At 40.7% G+C, this 15,652-nt stretch overlaps 1 protein-coding gene across 2 annotated transcripts; it reads right to left on the bottom strand.

Annotated features, from left to right (window-relative positions):
• Positions 1-4,696: 4,696 nt before the first annotated feature.
• DYNLT3 (dynein light chain Tctex-type 3) lies at positions 4,697-12,290 on the bottom strand. 2 transcript variants are annotated; one of them, XM_077889892.1, is made up of 5 exons: positions 11,998-12,290; positions 9,864-9,905; positions 7,468-7,591; positions 6,759-6,836; positions 4,697-6,499 (listed from the first exon to the last, which is right to left on the bottom strand). In XM_077889892.1, exons 1-5 carry the CDS (start codon positions 12,112-12,114, stop codon positions 6,423-6,425), a joined length of 438 nt encoding a protein of 145 aa, XP_077746018.1. In that variant the 5' UTR covers positions 12,115-12,290; the 3' UTR covers positions 4,697-6,422. The 2 variants fall into 2 exon arrangements, with proteins under 2 accessions (XP_077746018.1, XP_077746019.1); XM_077889893.1 differs by lacking the exon at positions 11,998-12,290 and adding an exon at positions 10,432-10,533.
• Positions 12,291-15,652: the final 3,362 nt, after the last annotated feature.

The raw sequence follows: 15,652 nt of genomic DNA, 5'->3' as shown, positions 1-15,652 counted from the left end.
GGCTTTGGCAATGGAACCACTAACCAAGAAATGTATGTAGGCTCTAGAAGCTAGAAAAGGCAAGGAAACAGATGCTTTCCTAGAACCTCTAGAAGGAATGCAGCCCTACTGGGGCACCTGGGTGGCCCAGTGGTTTAGCATGTGCCTTCGGCTCAGGTCATGATCCTGGGGTCCTGGGATCAAGTCCCACGTCGGGCTCCTGCAGGGGTCCTGTTTCTTCTCTCTCTGCCTGTGTCTCTGCCTCTCTCTCTGTGTCTCTCATGAATAAATAAAATCTTTTTTTTTTAAAAAAAGGAATGCAGCTCTGCTTAAACCTTGATTTTATCCCAGTAAGACCATTTTGGACTTATGACCTCCAGAACTGTAAGAAACTTAATTTGTTTAGTTTGGGGCCATCAAATGTAAGCAGCAATAGGAAACTAATACAAAAGGTAAGGAGAAAGTGAAACATTTCTTATATGCATATCTATTGCTAGAGGGAAAGCAGAAACTACATCAAGATGGCTATATATTTCAAAATAATGTGGGAAAACATTTCATTGTGGAAGGGTAGTGGGCATTGCCGATTTCTTACCAGGCATCCCATCCAATACTCACTGCACCTTTCACACCATGTGACCCAGCAATTACACTCTTAAGCATGTGCCTGAGAGAAATGAAAATGTATGTCCACATAGAAACTTGGTCACAAATGTTCATGACAGCATTTTCATAATATTAAAAACTAAGAATCCAAATTTCCATCAACTGATGAATGGATAAATAAAATCTAGGATGCAAGAAAAGTACTGATTTTTGGGGAAATGTTCAGCCCTCTTCCACATCTGATACACTTTGTGGAAAGCTAACACTTATCTGGTCTTAAGTGTAATTGAATCCTTGCTACTACAAATCATTCATGAGCCCAAATTGAGCAGAGTCAATACAGAATTTTCCAGATTAAGAGACTGGCTTATTACAGAGCAGCTTGGCTATTCTGGCCTCTCACTTTTTCTTTCAGGATGTCTTTATGTAGTGGTGTATCCTGGGGAGTAGTGGGAGTGGTCTTTCCTGGAAGCAAACAATAAGGGGGCACATTTTGGAAGAGAATTCAGAGTCAAGAAAACAACCAAAAGTTGATCTGCATTTTTAAATGTTTTTTTTTTTTTGGTATGAAATTGTTTCATCTTCATTTTTAATTAAAATTTTTATTGATGTAATTATAGGTTCATATGTAGTTATAAGAAATAATAGATAGGTTCCCTGTGTCCTTTTCCCAGTTTCCTCCGATGGTAACATTTTGCAAAACTATGCTACAATATCACAACTAGGATATTGCCATTGATAAATCCACCAACCTTATTCAGATTTCCCCAATTTTACTTGCACTTATTTGTATGTATTCAGTTCGACACAATTTTATGACACGTAGAGTTGTGTGTCCACTACCACAGCCAAGATACCAAATGGTTCCAACCCCACAAGGATTTCTCATGCTGGACTTTTACAACCATCCCCACTCCCCTCCTGCTTATTATCTCAACACTCTGGAACCCACTAATCTGTTCTCCAATTTTTAAAGTGCCATTCCAAGGGGTGCCTGGATGGCTCAGTTGGTTAAGCATCCGACTCTTGGTTTCAGCTCAGGTTTATGATCTCAGGGTGGAGAGACTGAGCCCTGAGTCAGGTTCTGCACTAAGTGGGGAGTCTGCTTGAGGATTCTCTCCCTCCCTCCCTCTGCATGTGTTCTCTCTCTCTCTCTAAAATAAATAATCTTCAAAATAAAAGTGTTTCAAAAATGTTATATAGATGGAATCATATACTATGTATTCTTTTAGGATTGCCTTTTTTACTAGGCCCAGTTCTCTTGAGATTCATGCAAATTCTTGTATCAATAATATATTCCTTTTTTTTCTGAGAAATACTCCATGTACATACCAGAGTTGGTTAAACTATTCACTCACTGAAGGACATCTAAGTGGTTTCTAGGGTTTTTTTTTTTTTTTGTTATTACTATTAAAACTGTTACGAACATTTGTGTATAGGTTTTTTTTTCTTTTTAGCACCCTATGCTAGTGATTCTAAAAGCCAGACCATTCCCATTGACGTGCTCCCTGCCTAATACACCACTCTGCCTGCCACAATTGCTGCTGGTACTGGAACTTGGTCTGTCTTCTCTGGATTGAAGGATGGTAGACAGAGGAGAGGGCAAGGTATGGTGACTCTTCTTCCACTCAGAAAACTTGCACCAATCTTTGATAAGACTTTTGCTTCTCTCTTTGCCTCCCTCTCCTGTTGACTAATGCTCCTTATTTTCGATCCACAATTCGGAGGAACTATTTTGCTTGACTTAATGTACCCCAGCCATTCCTGGGTAAAGAACATCCACTTTCCCAAATTATGAGGCAGGGTTATTTGATCTGTAGGCTATGCACTTTCTTGTATGTCATTTCTGCTAATAAGAGGCATTGAATGGGCCATGACTGCCATGTCTGGTATGTGTGAACGATTCTCTAGGTAGATACCCATCTTCACCACAAAAAAAGGCGCAAAAATCTATAAAACACACAATGTTGACTTTTTATAATAATAGTCTTTAAAATAGGTGGTAAAATGAACTCTAATAAGATATAAAATGATCTGTCAACTAGTGAAAAGTGAGGTGATATAGATCCAAAAAGGAATTACTTTAGTTTTGGAAAAGTTGATTTGTAGCCTTTCTTTCTTTTCATAGAGTACAGGTTTGGCTCACTGATAAGGTCCCTCTGAGTCCAAGATAATAAAAACATATAAAAATGCTCTGTGTCCCTTTGTAACTGAGAACAATAAAAGGGAAAAAAAGGTTCTCAGATCCATTAATATCTAATTTTTTAAGTGGCTAGGAAACACTTCTTTAATGCAGGGGTTGGTAAACTTCACCAGCTTGCCACCTGTTTTTGTAAATAGTTTCCTTGGAACACGGTACACCCATTCACTCATGGTCTGTGGCTGATTTCATACTATGATGGCATACTTGAATAGTTGCAAAGGCCTGCAAGGTCTCAAATATTTACTATATGACCCTTTACAGAAAAAATTTGCTTTAATTTGATTATTAAGAAACCATTGTTCTAACCCTGACCATTTTGGGTGGTGTTTTGTATGAGCATTAACTATGAAAGCCCATGTTCGCTCATGCAGCTTAACCCAAATTCCTGGCCTACAAAATTAAAGGTCAGAACATGCCAAAATCTAATAATTTTCATGCAGATTTTCTCCGTAAGGTATTATAGGGGATGAAAATGAGTTGACAAAGCTTTCATTACTGGCTCATGTAAAACTCTGCCCTGAAAAACCCAGACTGAAATATCTCGTTCAAAGCTGGTGTTCTTAAAAAAAGTATCTAAAAAGATGAAGCATTCAGTAAAATAAAAAGGCATGTATTTTGGCATGAAGAAAGCCGAATATACATTACTGGATAAACCCAGGTATCAAATTCCCTGACACAGTAAGGCAGAGCTGCAAAGAAACTTCCCATATAGTCTATACCTTTAAAGCATCCCAGAGTGGGGGAGTTGCCCATGTTTTGCATTCTGTAGGGAAGTGACCACTATTCGGGTGGTGCCACCACAAGTGTCTTTTCAAAGTCCCAGCTTCATCCCTGACATCCTTAGAAGCCATTTTGGAACGAAACATTCTTCATGAAGCAGTAGGAGTCAGTTCTAAGTAGTCCTGGATTGTCAATATATCCTACGTATCCAAGGATGACATATCCAAGTGAGAATTACAGGGTTTGCAACTAGATATTGTGGACTAGAATCTCCTGGACCACTTAATGTATATTGATGATGGCCATCTAAATCTTGAAAGGGCTGCGTGGTTAAGAGCCTTTTATAAGGCATTTCACAAATATACAAAGGTCAGTTTTACTGACTCTTTCTAGTCACAAAATGTAGCTCCACCTTCTGTATTTTAAAACAAATTCCCCTCAGGTAGGTCCTAACACATGGGGTGAAATTTTCATCTCTCAACCTTTGCCTTAGTGTCTGCAATATAAAAGAACTACATTCTTTGTCATAAAGAGTCAGCATTTTCTCTAACTTTTAAGGAACTTATCAGATCAGTTTGTTGGGTTTTTTTACTTTGAAAATCTGCAGTATTGTTAAATTACTTTAAAAATGTGATGACTTTAGGTGGTGAAATGCTTTCAGTGACTCATAATTAGATAACATCCAGCTTGGGAAGAAGAGTAAAAAAGTACTTTTTACTAAAGAAAATGTAATGAGATGTTGCCATCAACTTAGGGCAGCATACTAGCACTTTACAAACATAAAATTGCAGCTTTACAAAAATCCTAGTACTTACATTTGAATACCCTAATTTTACATACTTAAAGTCTTTAATTAAAAAACAAAACCAGCAACAACTCAATTGAAAGTTGACAAACAGGGACAAAATTCCTTCCCAAAAATAGTCATTAAAAGCTAATAGTTACAGAATGTATTTTACATTGACTTCTTTAAAGTGAAATTTTGTGTTAAAATCAGAATAAAAGGCATAAAATAGAAGCTATTATGTTGTAATGTTGAATACTGGGCTTGGGTTGCTATTTTAATGGTATTTATTCTGTACACTGTATCTGTGTGACCTAACATTCTTTTTCCTTATTCCTATTTAGAATTTTTTAGAGTAAGCACAATGCCATTTCTTTATTCAATGATCACGCAAGAAGCAAAAGCACAGCACAGGAAGATAATCTTTATTGTATTTTAAATAAAAACAGAGCAGATAGCAAGTTCACGAGGTATATTTGATTATTATTCCTTTAGAATCAGGCTTCAATAATAATAACCAAAAGCAAGCCTTAACCGCACAGATATTTTGGTCACTATTATAATCTTCAAGGGCACAAAAGCTAGCAGTGCAAAGTAAAATAAAGGTAATGGCTGTGAGAATTTTTGACGTGCCAAAAATGTAGATCACTGCATGAAACTCTATCCTCATATTTTAATATTCTTCTTAAACATTAAACAATTACTGTTATTCAGCAACATATCAAACATGCACGTAGTATTCCTACAAGAATACTATCTACTATCTTAATATTGTCAGTACTAATATAAGCCTTTCCCCTCAAAATGCAATGAATCATGATTCCACTCTCTAAACATATTAGTATTATTAGTAATATGCAAACTTAATTTTATTTTCCAGGTTAAATAACTAGATTGACTTCATATTTGGTGACCAGCTATGTACCCTAATTTTTCATCTTTTATTTTAATAAATTTAACTACATTTCATAAGCCCTGAGATATTCATTAACCTGCTAATGATTGTATACTTTTAATCTATACTTGATTCCACTCAATTTGAACCCCATGTAGTATTTAAATTATTTACAGATGATTGTAACTAAAGCAATGATAAAACTGACGATCTGTGTAGTTATACTGCTAGTAAGGCCTTTAACTAAGAGTTGCATATTTTATGCATTTTTTTTTTACTTGCTAGGAGCAATGCTTAAAATGACATCTATAATTCTCTGTCAGCAATAAGTGCTATTCATTTTGCTTACTTCTACATGGATAACCAGATTTGTTTTCTTCTTGTAAAACAATTCCTTATTTCTTCCCCCAACATGTTAGCTGTCCAACTGAACAGGTGCCAGAATTTGCACAGTACATTGATAACTATAATGCTAAGAGAAAAATATGCTTATAATAGGAATTCCATAAATGTTAGATCTACATGAAATGAGTCAGTTGTAAGGCAGCTGTCAGTGTTGTGTACTTTTCATCACACAGTCATGAATTATGTTTAACTAGGGAATTCAGGTTACCAGATTTATTTGGCCCTCAAATGTAAATCCAAGAATCTGGAATTTTAAAAACTGTCTTGACAATTCTCAGAAAAGTAACAAGTCAGTGATGGTTGCTACTGCAATAATAGTTGGTAGGGAAAAAAATGAACAGAACTATTTTCCACTAAATGATGTTTACAACTGAGTGAGAAGAAATGAAAAACTAAGAAGTGTTAGCCAGTTATTATTTTCTCTACATTTATCTCTGCAGCTTTTTTTTTGGGGGGGGGGTCCATACATTTATTCCTGTTAACTTCCCTAGATGAAACAGAATTTCATTATCTGAATGGATTTCTCCATCTTCTTAGGTACATGTTAGTGAAAAGCCGGTGTAAACATAAGATTGTATTTTCATGTCATGCCGTATTTGTTTTTGTTTTGCCAACATTAATTTTTTCCTATTTAAATGATGCCGGATAGAATGAGATAAACTGCCAACTTACTATGACATTGCTTGCTTATAATATTCAGTTTTTGTTGCTAGCTTTTGAAGCATATTGCACACTTGTCATCTAACACATTAATAAGTAACTACTCTTTTTAGAAAGGATACACTGACAAATTCTTAAGTTAATGGCTTTGGCCGAACATTTTTAGTCTGTCACAGAACAATAGCAATGGCAAAAACATTGACAATACAGTTCATGGTTCGGTTCTCCCATCTTACGGTACAGGTTCCTGAAACACAAAAAAAGGACTTTGAAATATCAGCAAAATATCAAAATCACACATTTTCATTGGTTTTAATATCATATTTTCTGCAATCTGTTACAGCTTCACATTTCATATTTGAAGGCATATTTGTTGCTAGGTAGAAAGCAATCCTGTTGATGCTTTTTCGGAATTTAATTAGAGGTAAGTAAGCATCTGATAATAAGTGCACTATTTGACTCTGCCAGAAGTTGGATTTTGTATGAATCAGCTTAAGGTCTCTTACCATCAGATGTGGTGTCCCAAAAACATGAGCTGGCTGTGTGAAAGCCATAGGCACTCCTCTGGACCACTGCACAGGTCACTAAAAATAAAGTTGCAGAATGAGAGCACTGGCAAAGGAGAAGATATCAAAGTGTTTGAGTTCAGAGCTCTAAAAGCTGTAAAAACCAACAGAAAACAAAGCACTCGGCAAATAGATTAGAAAAAAATAAGTCCTCTTGATTATCTACCACCACGATTTTGACCCCACTGGATCCAGTCTGTTGCCCGCTGCCATAACCACTGATGATTGTGCTGCAGGAAAAAAATGTGGGCCAAATCACGTGCCTCATTCCATGGGCATAATCCAGACACAAAAATGAAGAAAAGATTACACTTTCCCAACAATTACCGTGTGGCGCTTTGCCATCCTATGGCCATGTAAGGAGGCCTGGAGCTCCTGACAGGGAGACAGTAGGGCTGAGTGGGTTTTGGTGGAAGGGGGGCAGCTGATACAAATGTAAAAGGTACAGCTGCTAAGGACAGGTGGGTGGCTGGCAGGAGCTCCATCTTTTAGGTAATACCATATATTGTCTTTGTCTGAATAAGGTAGAAGTCCTTCATGTCCTATTAGAATCCAACTTGTGTATCACACTCATTTATATTCTCTAAATTCAGAGAAGACCGTGAGGACAAAGGGGAATAAACTAGTGAGGAGGGACACTGATACTCACCAATATATTTATAAGCTTTTCCCAACTTAACCAAATGTGTTAAGGATTGTTCCACTATGCTTGCAGTCCATTGGTTGATGTTGTTCTGGTTATAATCTTCACCACCCAAGACCCCATCTATACACTAAAAGGGCAGAAGACAGTTAAAGACATATACAAATCACAGCATATACAAATCACATAAACAAATATGTTTATTCAAAACATAAAAATATTTATAATCCCAAAAAGCATCTTAGAAAATACACATCTGGTAAATATTTATTATGCCCTGTCTCTGTGTTAGGATTTTCAGAGTGTTCACCTGCACGTATTATCTCAGTCTATGAGATAACTAGAGGCCATATAAAGATAAAAATGACATGGACTCTGTTGGAAAGAACTAGCAGAGCAGCTAATAAAAGAAATCTAACACAAGAAAGACTAATCAAGGATGATAAGCTACGTCATAAAAGGATTATGGAGGCAAGTGGAGATTAAGGAAGGGTGAAATTAATTGGTTAAAGGTTGGCTTTGAAACAGCTGGGATTTGAACTAGGTTTCAGATGCTAGAAACAAAGCAGGAGTCCAACTTAAAAACAGAATTTTCATGTGTAATAATTACATTTCTGTTTACATTATGTAATTACTTAACTATAAAGCTACCACCTCCTGCCACTAAAAGTAAATCAACAAACATCACTTTTCAGATGCTTTAGCACAAGATAGTTAAATAATTTTCCAGTGCTCATTCACATCCATTTCTGATGCCTGATTGAGTGCTGGTCTAGAACCCCAGTCGTAGGCTGTAAAGTCACTTCTGCCACCTACTCACTGTGACCTTTTGCAAGTGACTTAACCTCTCAGAGCCAGAGCCCCTATTTTCCAAACCCTTAGAACAGCCTCATTGTATCAGGTTGTTGTGAGGATGGAGTGAGATCGTGAATATCAAGTGTGCTCAAGTATAGTGACTGCGACAGAGGAAGCACATATGCAATGTTACAGATTATCATCCTCCTTATTGTTGCTGTCATTTTATTTTTCCTGGCTTTATTGAGGTGTAACTGACACGACAGTGTGTAAGTTCGAGATGTACAATGTGATTTGATACGACAGATATATTGTAAAATTATCACAATAAGGTTAGTTAACAAATCCACCCCTCCATGTAGTTACTACCTTTTGCCTTTGTGGTAGAATCATTCAAGATCTACTATCAGCAGCTCTCAAGTATACAGTACTGTTAGCTAGACTCATCATGCTGCACTACATATGTCTGAACTATTAAAATACGGCAGGATTTTGAGGTGCCTGTCTAGCTTTCTCAGATCTCGGGTTGATCCTAGCTATACAAGACTAGACCTGGATGAGTTCTGGGTGAGCTTGTGCCCTAGAACATTCAGACAGGCCAGACACTGTCTCAGGATGGGCTGAGAAGGTGCTCAATGCCCAGAGGGCAAGCCAATCCAGCCCAGACTAAAGGCAGGGTAGGGCCTGCTAGGACACAGATCCAGCTACCACATCTACAATACATGGTTGCCTTCTGGGCCAGCTCATTGTTTTCCTAGGATTTGGCACAGTGAAAAATGACTCAGGACTATTAAAAGGGTTCATAAATGCCTTACTCACAGTATAGTCTGTATGTGATACCACTAGAGTAATTCAAGTTCCTCTGTCAGAATTGATTCCCAAATAGAACTTCCTGTCTATTTGCCTACTAGGAGGATCAGATTCCATGTTTCAAATAATTTTCTTAAGATTTTGATTTAGCATATCAGTGTCTGTGTTAAGTGATTATTTTTCCAATTAAATTGGGCTAAAACATACTTCTAGGGTCTTTTGACATATTTTACATATAATTTACCTATATAAAAGTGTGTGTGTGACAGAGACATACACACACATACTTCTATAGTTTTAATTTTTAAAATAATATTTGCCCTACAGAATAAGGGCTCTTTTTTTTTTAAAGACAGAACATCAATTTTAGAAAACAGCAAACCAGTTTTCTAGAATAATGCTCCAATATCACTTTCAGAGTAAGCTCCAGGATATCTGATGGCATACAACAAAACACCTTCCTAAGGCCCATCTCTATAAAGCACCCCTATAAAAAGTGAGTAAATATTAAAAATCTTGCGATGCCTGGGTGGCTCAGTGCTTGAGCGTCTGCCTTCGGCTCAGGTCATGATCCCAGGGTTCCGGGATCAAGTTCCGCATTGGGCTCCCCACAGGGAGCCTGCTTCTCCCTCTGCCTCTCTCTCTGTCTGCCTCTCTCTCTCTGTCTCTCATGAATAAATAAATAAAATTTTTAAAAAATATTTAAAATCTTGTTTTAATCGAAGGTTTCTAAGTTTGTACTGGAAGTCAAAACAGAGCTTTTTAAAGTTTCAAGATGAACAAGATGTGTAACTCACCTCCTTCACAATATTGTGAGCTTCATCAGCATTGAAGCCAACCTAAAGGAGGGGAAAACAAGATACAGCTGCTTTCAGCACAGACTTCCTTTTATTTGTAGCTGTGATGACACACAGAATACCCTAGGCTATCCTGAGCAGGTGTTAGTGACAGCAGACCATAATGATAAGGGGTGTCAGGTGTACCCAGCTGCTAATCCCACCGAGAACACTTCTACAATTGCAGAATGCTTTCCCCACCCACCTCCCTTGAGATTTTGATTCATTAAGTCTGGGGCACAGCCTGGGCAAACACAGTTTTTTAAAGGTGCTTTGCTGGTGATTTTGATGAATGCCCTAGATTGAGAATCTTTGTACTGTAAAGCTCAGGAAATAGCAGGAGGAGGATATAAAGATGTATACACATACATCAGTATATAGGAAAAGGCCACAGAAGAATAAGAATGAAGTGATCTATAAAGAGACTAATTAATAGACTGTTTTCAATTTTGTTTAACTTCATGTGGGGCAAAAATGTGGTTTTCCTGAATTAAAGATTATGAAAATGCTTGATCTAAATTAATGTCACCTTAATATTATAATAGGCCGGGTAACTTAATCTTTGTTGTGAAGTGGCTTGATAGACTTCTGAGTTAAAAGCAACTATTAATGACATCCAAGTGTCCTAGAGTAGAGAACTAGGCTATGTGATAAGATCTAAACCAAAACTCTTCAGGCAATACATGATTTGTTTCCATGGAGACGTTTTAGGTGCTTTATGACCTCACCATTTTTGTAAATACCACTGTGCAACTTAAAATTAGTTAAAAAAAAAAACAATTCTGGAGCTAAGTATCATCCTGAGTATAAATTTAAAATATTTTCAACTCATTTCATTACACTACAGAATTCCCCAACAACAAAAGAAAAAAAAATCGTAAACAACTAGGATTGTGAAAACAACTCTCACATTTTGACTCTCTCAAAATTATCATTTCACCTTAAAATAAGGTCATTATTTTCAAAAGTGACCTACAAATTAAATGATGTCCGTTTCACTGCGATTTGGAAGGTCACCCAAGAATCAGGTAGTAGTGGGCGGCAATGGTAACACATGTAATCTCGTTTCTTTTCAAATATATTTAGGAGGTACTGTAGTACAGAACCCCCCTGGGAGTCAGACCAGCGTTTGGTGGGAGGGATAGGTCTGAGAAACTGCTTGTGCCTTAATTTCTAAAATGAGAATACTTTCCCACTAACCTACAAGCGTGTGTGCTACCCGCATCACAAAACTAAATGGGTTTCAGTGTGGCTTCCGCAGAAGCCCACATCCGAAAGACGGAGGGACCAGAAGCCCTCTCCAGGCCAGGGGTCGAACAGCACACCACTTGCGGTGGCCCCTGCGCCAGGTGCCTACTTTACTTCACTGCATCGTTCACCTGTGGCTACCACTGGACGGAGAAGGCCTTGCTCTCTTCTGCCCTTCAGGCCGGTCCCTATGCTGGGATCCCTAAGGCCTCACCCTCCTAATGGCTAAGGGGAGCCAGGCTTGCAGGCGTGTAGTCAAGAGGCCTGGGTTCGAATGGGGCATCTGTCGCTCCTGGCGGTTTTAACTTCGGGCAAATCGCTTAGTCGCCATGAAAGTCAGAGTCCCCATCAGTAACACGAAGTAACACCTAACATCGTGGGGTTCCGGTGAGGCGCCGGGAGGCCTGAGGCAGTCAGTAGGCGGGGGCTCGTGATCCGCGGGGCACCTCCTTCCAGCCCACCCCCGCCGCGGTGCCGGGGCGCGGCTCTGCCATCAGGGCCCGGCTCGCGAGGCTGCGGCACCTGCCTCGGGGACGCCGAGGGGCGGAGGGAGCCGCCGGGCAGACCGGCCTCGGAGACGGGCGGCGCCGACACCCCATCCCCACCCCACGCACCCCGAGCCCGCCTTCCGGCCCTCCACCTCGATCCCCCGCCCGCCCCTGCCACCCCGACTCGCAGCCCCCCACTCAGGCCTCGGGGCCGGGCGGGGCGGGGCCCGGAGGGCAGGGGAGGGGGGCCCGGGCTCGGAGGGCGCCGGACCCCGACTGTCGGGGGCGCCCTCGGGGCCGAGCCTGGAGCCGAGGCGGGCGAGGGCGGGGGTCGCTCGCGGGCTGCCGAGGGGCGGTACCTCGTCGCAGTGCCTGTGGTACTCCTCCATGGTGGCGCCGACTCTGCCGAGGGGCGGAGCCACAGCCCGCCGCGCTCCGCGTCCGCGCAGTGCCCTCCGGGGAGGCCCCGCCCCCATCCCTGCAGCGGGGCGGCCCCCCGGAAGGCCCCGCCTTTGTGTCGTCAGGGCGCCGCCTCGTCGGGAGCGGGGGCGGGGCTTGCGCGCTGGGAGGTGGCTGCCCCTTGCCCCGCCTTTCCGGAAACCCGGCTGGGGGGTGAAGAGCTGGGCAGTGTGGCCGGATGGGTGACCTAGTGTCAGCCCAGACCCCGCAGCGTTGGTTGAGGGCCCACTGCCGTGTTTAGTGCACATACCCTTTCATCACAGTCCCGCCACCAAGTGCAGTCGGTGTAATAATGAACACTTTGAAGTGCTTTGTCCCCTCACCAGCCCTGTTACTTGGTTACTTAGGTGAATTGACCTCTCACAGCCTCGTATGAAAACTTCAGATTATACCTACTTCACGGTTGATTGTTAAGGATCGAATTAAATGTTACATACATTACTCTTAAAAGTAAATGCCTCTACCCCGGTCCTCCTCAGTGGCGACATAAAAAGAAATATTTGACTTTTAGGATATAAGGTACAAATACCCTAAATTAAATGACAAAATTGAGCAGAACAAGGATTACATTTATCTAAAAGTTCCTGATGAGCCTAAGGATTTCCTCTAGTAAACTCAGAATAACCCAGCAGGTTTGGTTCTGGTACCAACCCTCCCATTTTTCAAATGAAACTGAGGTACAGGGAGTTTAGGTCATTTGTGGAAGTTCACATATCCAGTGAGAGAAGAAGGATTTAAACTCAAGTAGTCTGATAGTAGCGCCCAAGTTCTTAACCTAAATTAGTTTCCTATTGCCTCAGTAACCAATTACCATAAATTTAGTGGCTCGAAGGGACACAAGCTTATTATTTTACAGTGCTGGAGGTCAGAAGTCTAAAAATGGGTCTGCAAGACTATGTTTCTTCTGGAGGCTTTAGGGGAGAATCCATTTACTTGCTTTTTTGCAGCTTCTACAAACAGCCTGCATTCCTTCGCTCAAGACCCCTTCCTCCATCTTCAAAGCTGGCAATTTAGTATCTTTTCTCCTCTCTGACCTCTACTTCCATCCTCATGTCTTCTCTCTCTCTCAAGGTCCTTAACTTAATCATATCTGTGAAGTGCCTTTTGCTACATGAGGTAAGGTATCCACAGGTTCCAGGGATTCAGGGATTCAGACGTGGACATCTTTTGTGGGGCTGAGGTGGGGGTGGCAGGGGTCACATTACTCAGCTTATCGCAACCATTATTCTATCTTACTCTCCCAAATCAAGGTTGGAAGGTTCATTCGTATTCTAGTCCAACTCTCTTATTTTACAAGTAAAACTGGAGCTCAGAGAGGTGCCATATCTTGGACAAGGGCACGTAGATGTTAACCAGACCCCGGGGCTTCCTAATCTCAGGCCTCTCCATTCTCAGCTCTCATTTTATGGGCGAGGCTGAACCACACTGGCCTGCTTACTTGATGGTGTGCAGTTTGCTACTGGGCTCTCCTAAATTGTGTGTCACGTGCAAGCTACTGCAGAAAAGCCGCATTTGTAATTCATAGAGGAAGACTGTTTCTCCTTTTTTGGGATATTTTGCACACCAAAGTGATTATACCAAAGCTATTGCAATATGGTGGCAGCTATTATGCCTACTTGTTTTGTAATCACCAGGAACCTGGTAACTCCCATAAGAAACCTTTTCCAGGATTAGAAAGGATTAGTTCACTTCAGAACTATTCATCTTTGAGAACCAGAGTTCACTTTTCAAGCTATGGGGTACCACTTTGGGAATGAAAATTTCTCTGTACTTAAATCAGACACTTAGAATTGCAGTTATTAATGTTCTCACTAGTAGACCATCATATGTTATATAAATATTGATGAAACTCCCCAATCGGTAGTGCTAACCCCACTTCACTATAGGTTCTGTTTTGGACATCTGCATCTATAATCCCTTAGTTTCTGGTATTCAAGCTACTACAAATCAAGACTGTCACACAGGACTATTTTAAGGCCCTTATAATATCTGATCCCAATATGACAGCATAGCCCAAACCACCATTACAAAAGAAAATTGCAACATAATACAATTTTCCTAATTATCAGAATTACCAAGAGTAGAACACTGGTTTTTAAATTGCTTTATTTAGGATGAACATGGATCAGCAATAGGGCAGGGAATAGAAGATATAAATGGAGCAAGAAGTGACTATGCTCATCGACACTTTCTTTCCTCTCAAAAGTACTGATCGCCAATGTAGATGTGTGAGAAGAAATGTCCTATCTGTGGCAATCACTATGCTGTGGAATTAGTCTTGGGAGGATCGAGGAGAACAGGAATTGAACCTTGGCTGCAAATCAGAATCATAGGAGGAGGTTTCAAAAATCATCTAGGGCTGGCCCCCACTCCTGAGATTCTGATTTAATTGCTCTAGAGAGGAGCCTGGCATCGATAGTTTTTCAAAAGTTTCCCTGCGGTGATCATAACATGCAGTGAGGGTTGAGAACTCTTGGTGCAAAACCCTATTTTTACTAAAACGAGGTAAGTTCATTTTTTCTGGTAAGACTTAAAGACAGCTCTGCTGGAAGCTAGAGCAGTAAATTCTATTACTTCTTGGGGCTTCTTTGTGATCTATGATTTGGTCATTCATACATTCATCACTCTGTGCCAGGCATTGTGTTAGAGCAGTGGTTCCCAATCAGGGGCGATTTTTCCCCTTCCAGGCTCCTGCAGACATTTGTGATAATAACGTCTGGAGACATTTTGGACTGTCATAGCTAGAGTGGATGCCACTGGCAGATAATTAGTATAGGGCACAGATGCTGCTAACCATCCCATAATGCGCAGGACAGTGCCTCACAACAAAACTTATTTTACACAAAATAATAGTGTTGAAGTTGAGAAACCCTGTGTTAGATGGGGGCGAACAAGAAAAATCCCCTGTCTCTATGGCGTTTGTCTATATTTGTAAGGTACAGATGGATACACATGTGGGGGACATCGGGTGGTGATAGGCTTTTCAAAGATGACTTAAAGTGAGGGAATGGAGTGTGATGGGGGAGAGGGCTATTTTGGATGAGGTGCTAAGGGAAGGCTCCTCTGAAAAAAAAGTTTAAGCAATCATTTGAATGGTGGAAAGAAGCTAGACGGGAACTTGAAAGTTAGATTAGAAGTTAGATTCAAAATTAGAAGTTAGATGAGAGAGAACACTGTGTTTTCTCAGAGAGCAAGGGAGTGGTCCTTATTTCAAAGCGAAACCGGTTATTGAGGCCGTGGGCTTTAATCACATTCAGCTCTTAGAAGCATGAGAAGAGTAGGATTAACCAGGGTTGGGAATTTTCCAGGTGATTTTAACGGAGATAGAGAGGATCATGGGATTTGAAGGCATTTTCAGAGGCGGCACTCTGCTGATCACGGATTCCAGGCTGGCTAAGTAGCAACGAACGGTGAACAAGCAATAGGGTCATGACATCCAAGGTCCAAGTGGGGTCAGGGAATTACTGCAGTGAGGGTTGTAGAAGAAATGAGAGGACAAGAAAGAGAGTGAGGGTCAGAAAGTCAGATGATTGAAAAGAAAAATAGATCTAAGGA

The sequence above is a fragment of the Canis aureus genome, chromosome X (genome assembly GCF_053574225.1).
Source record: "Canis aureus isolate CA01 chromosome X, VMU_Caureus_v.1.0, whole genome shotgun sequence".
Lineage (NCBI taxonomy): Eukaryota > Metazoa > Chordata > Mammalia > Carnivora > Canidae > Canis > Canis aureus.
This window is presented reverse-complemented; position numbering and strand designations above follow the sequence as displayed.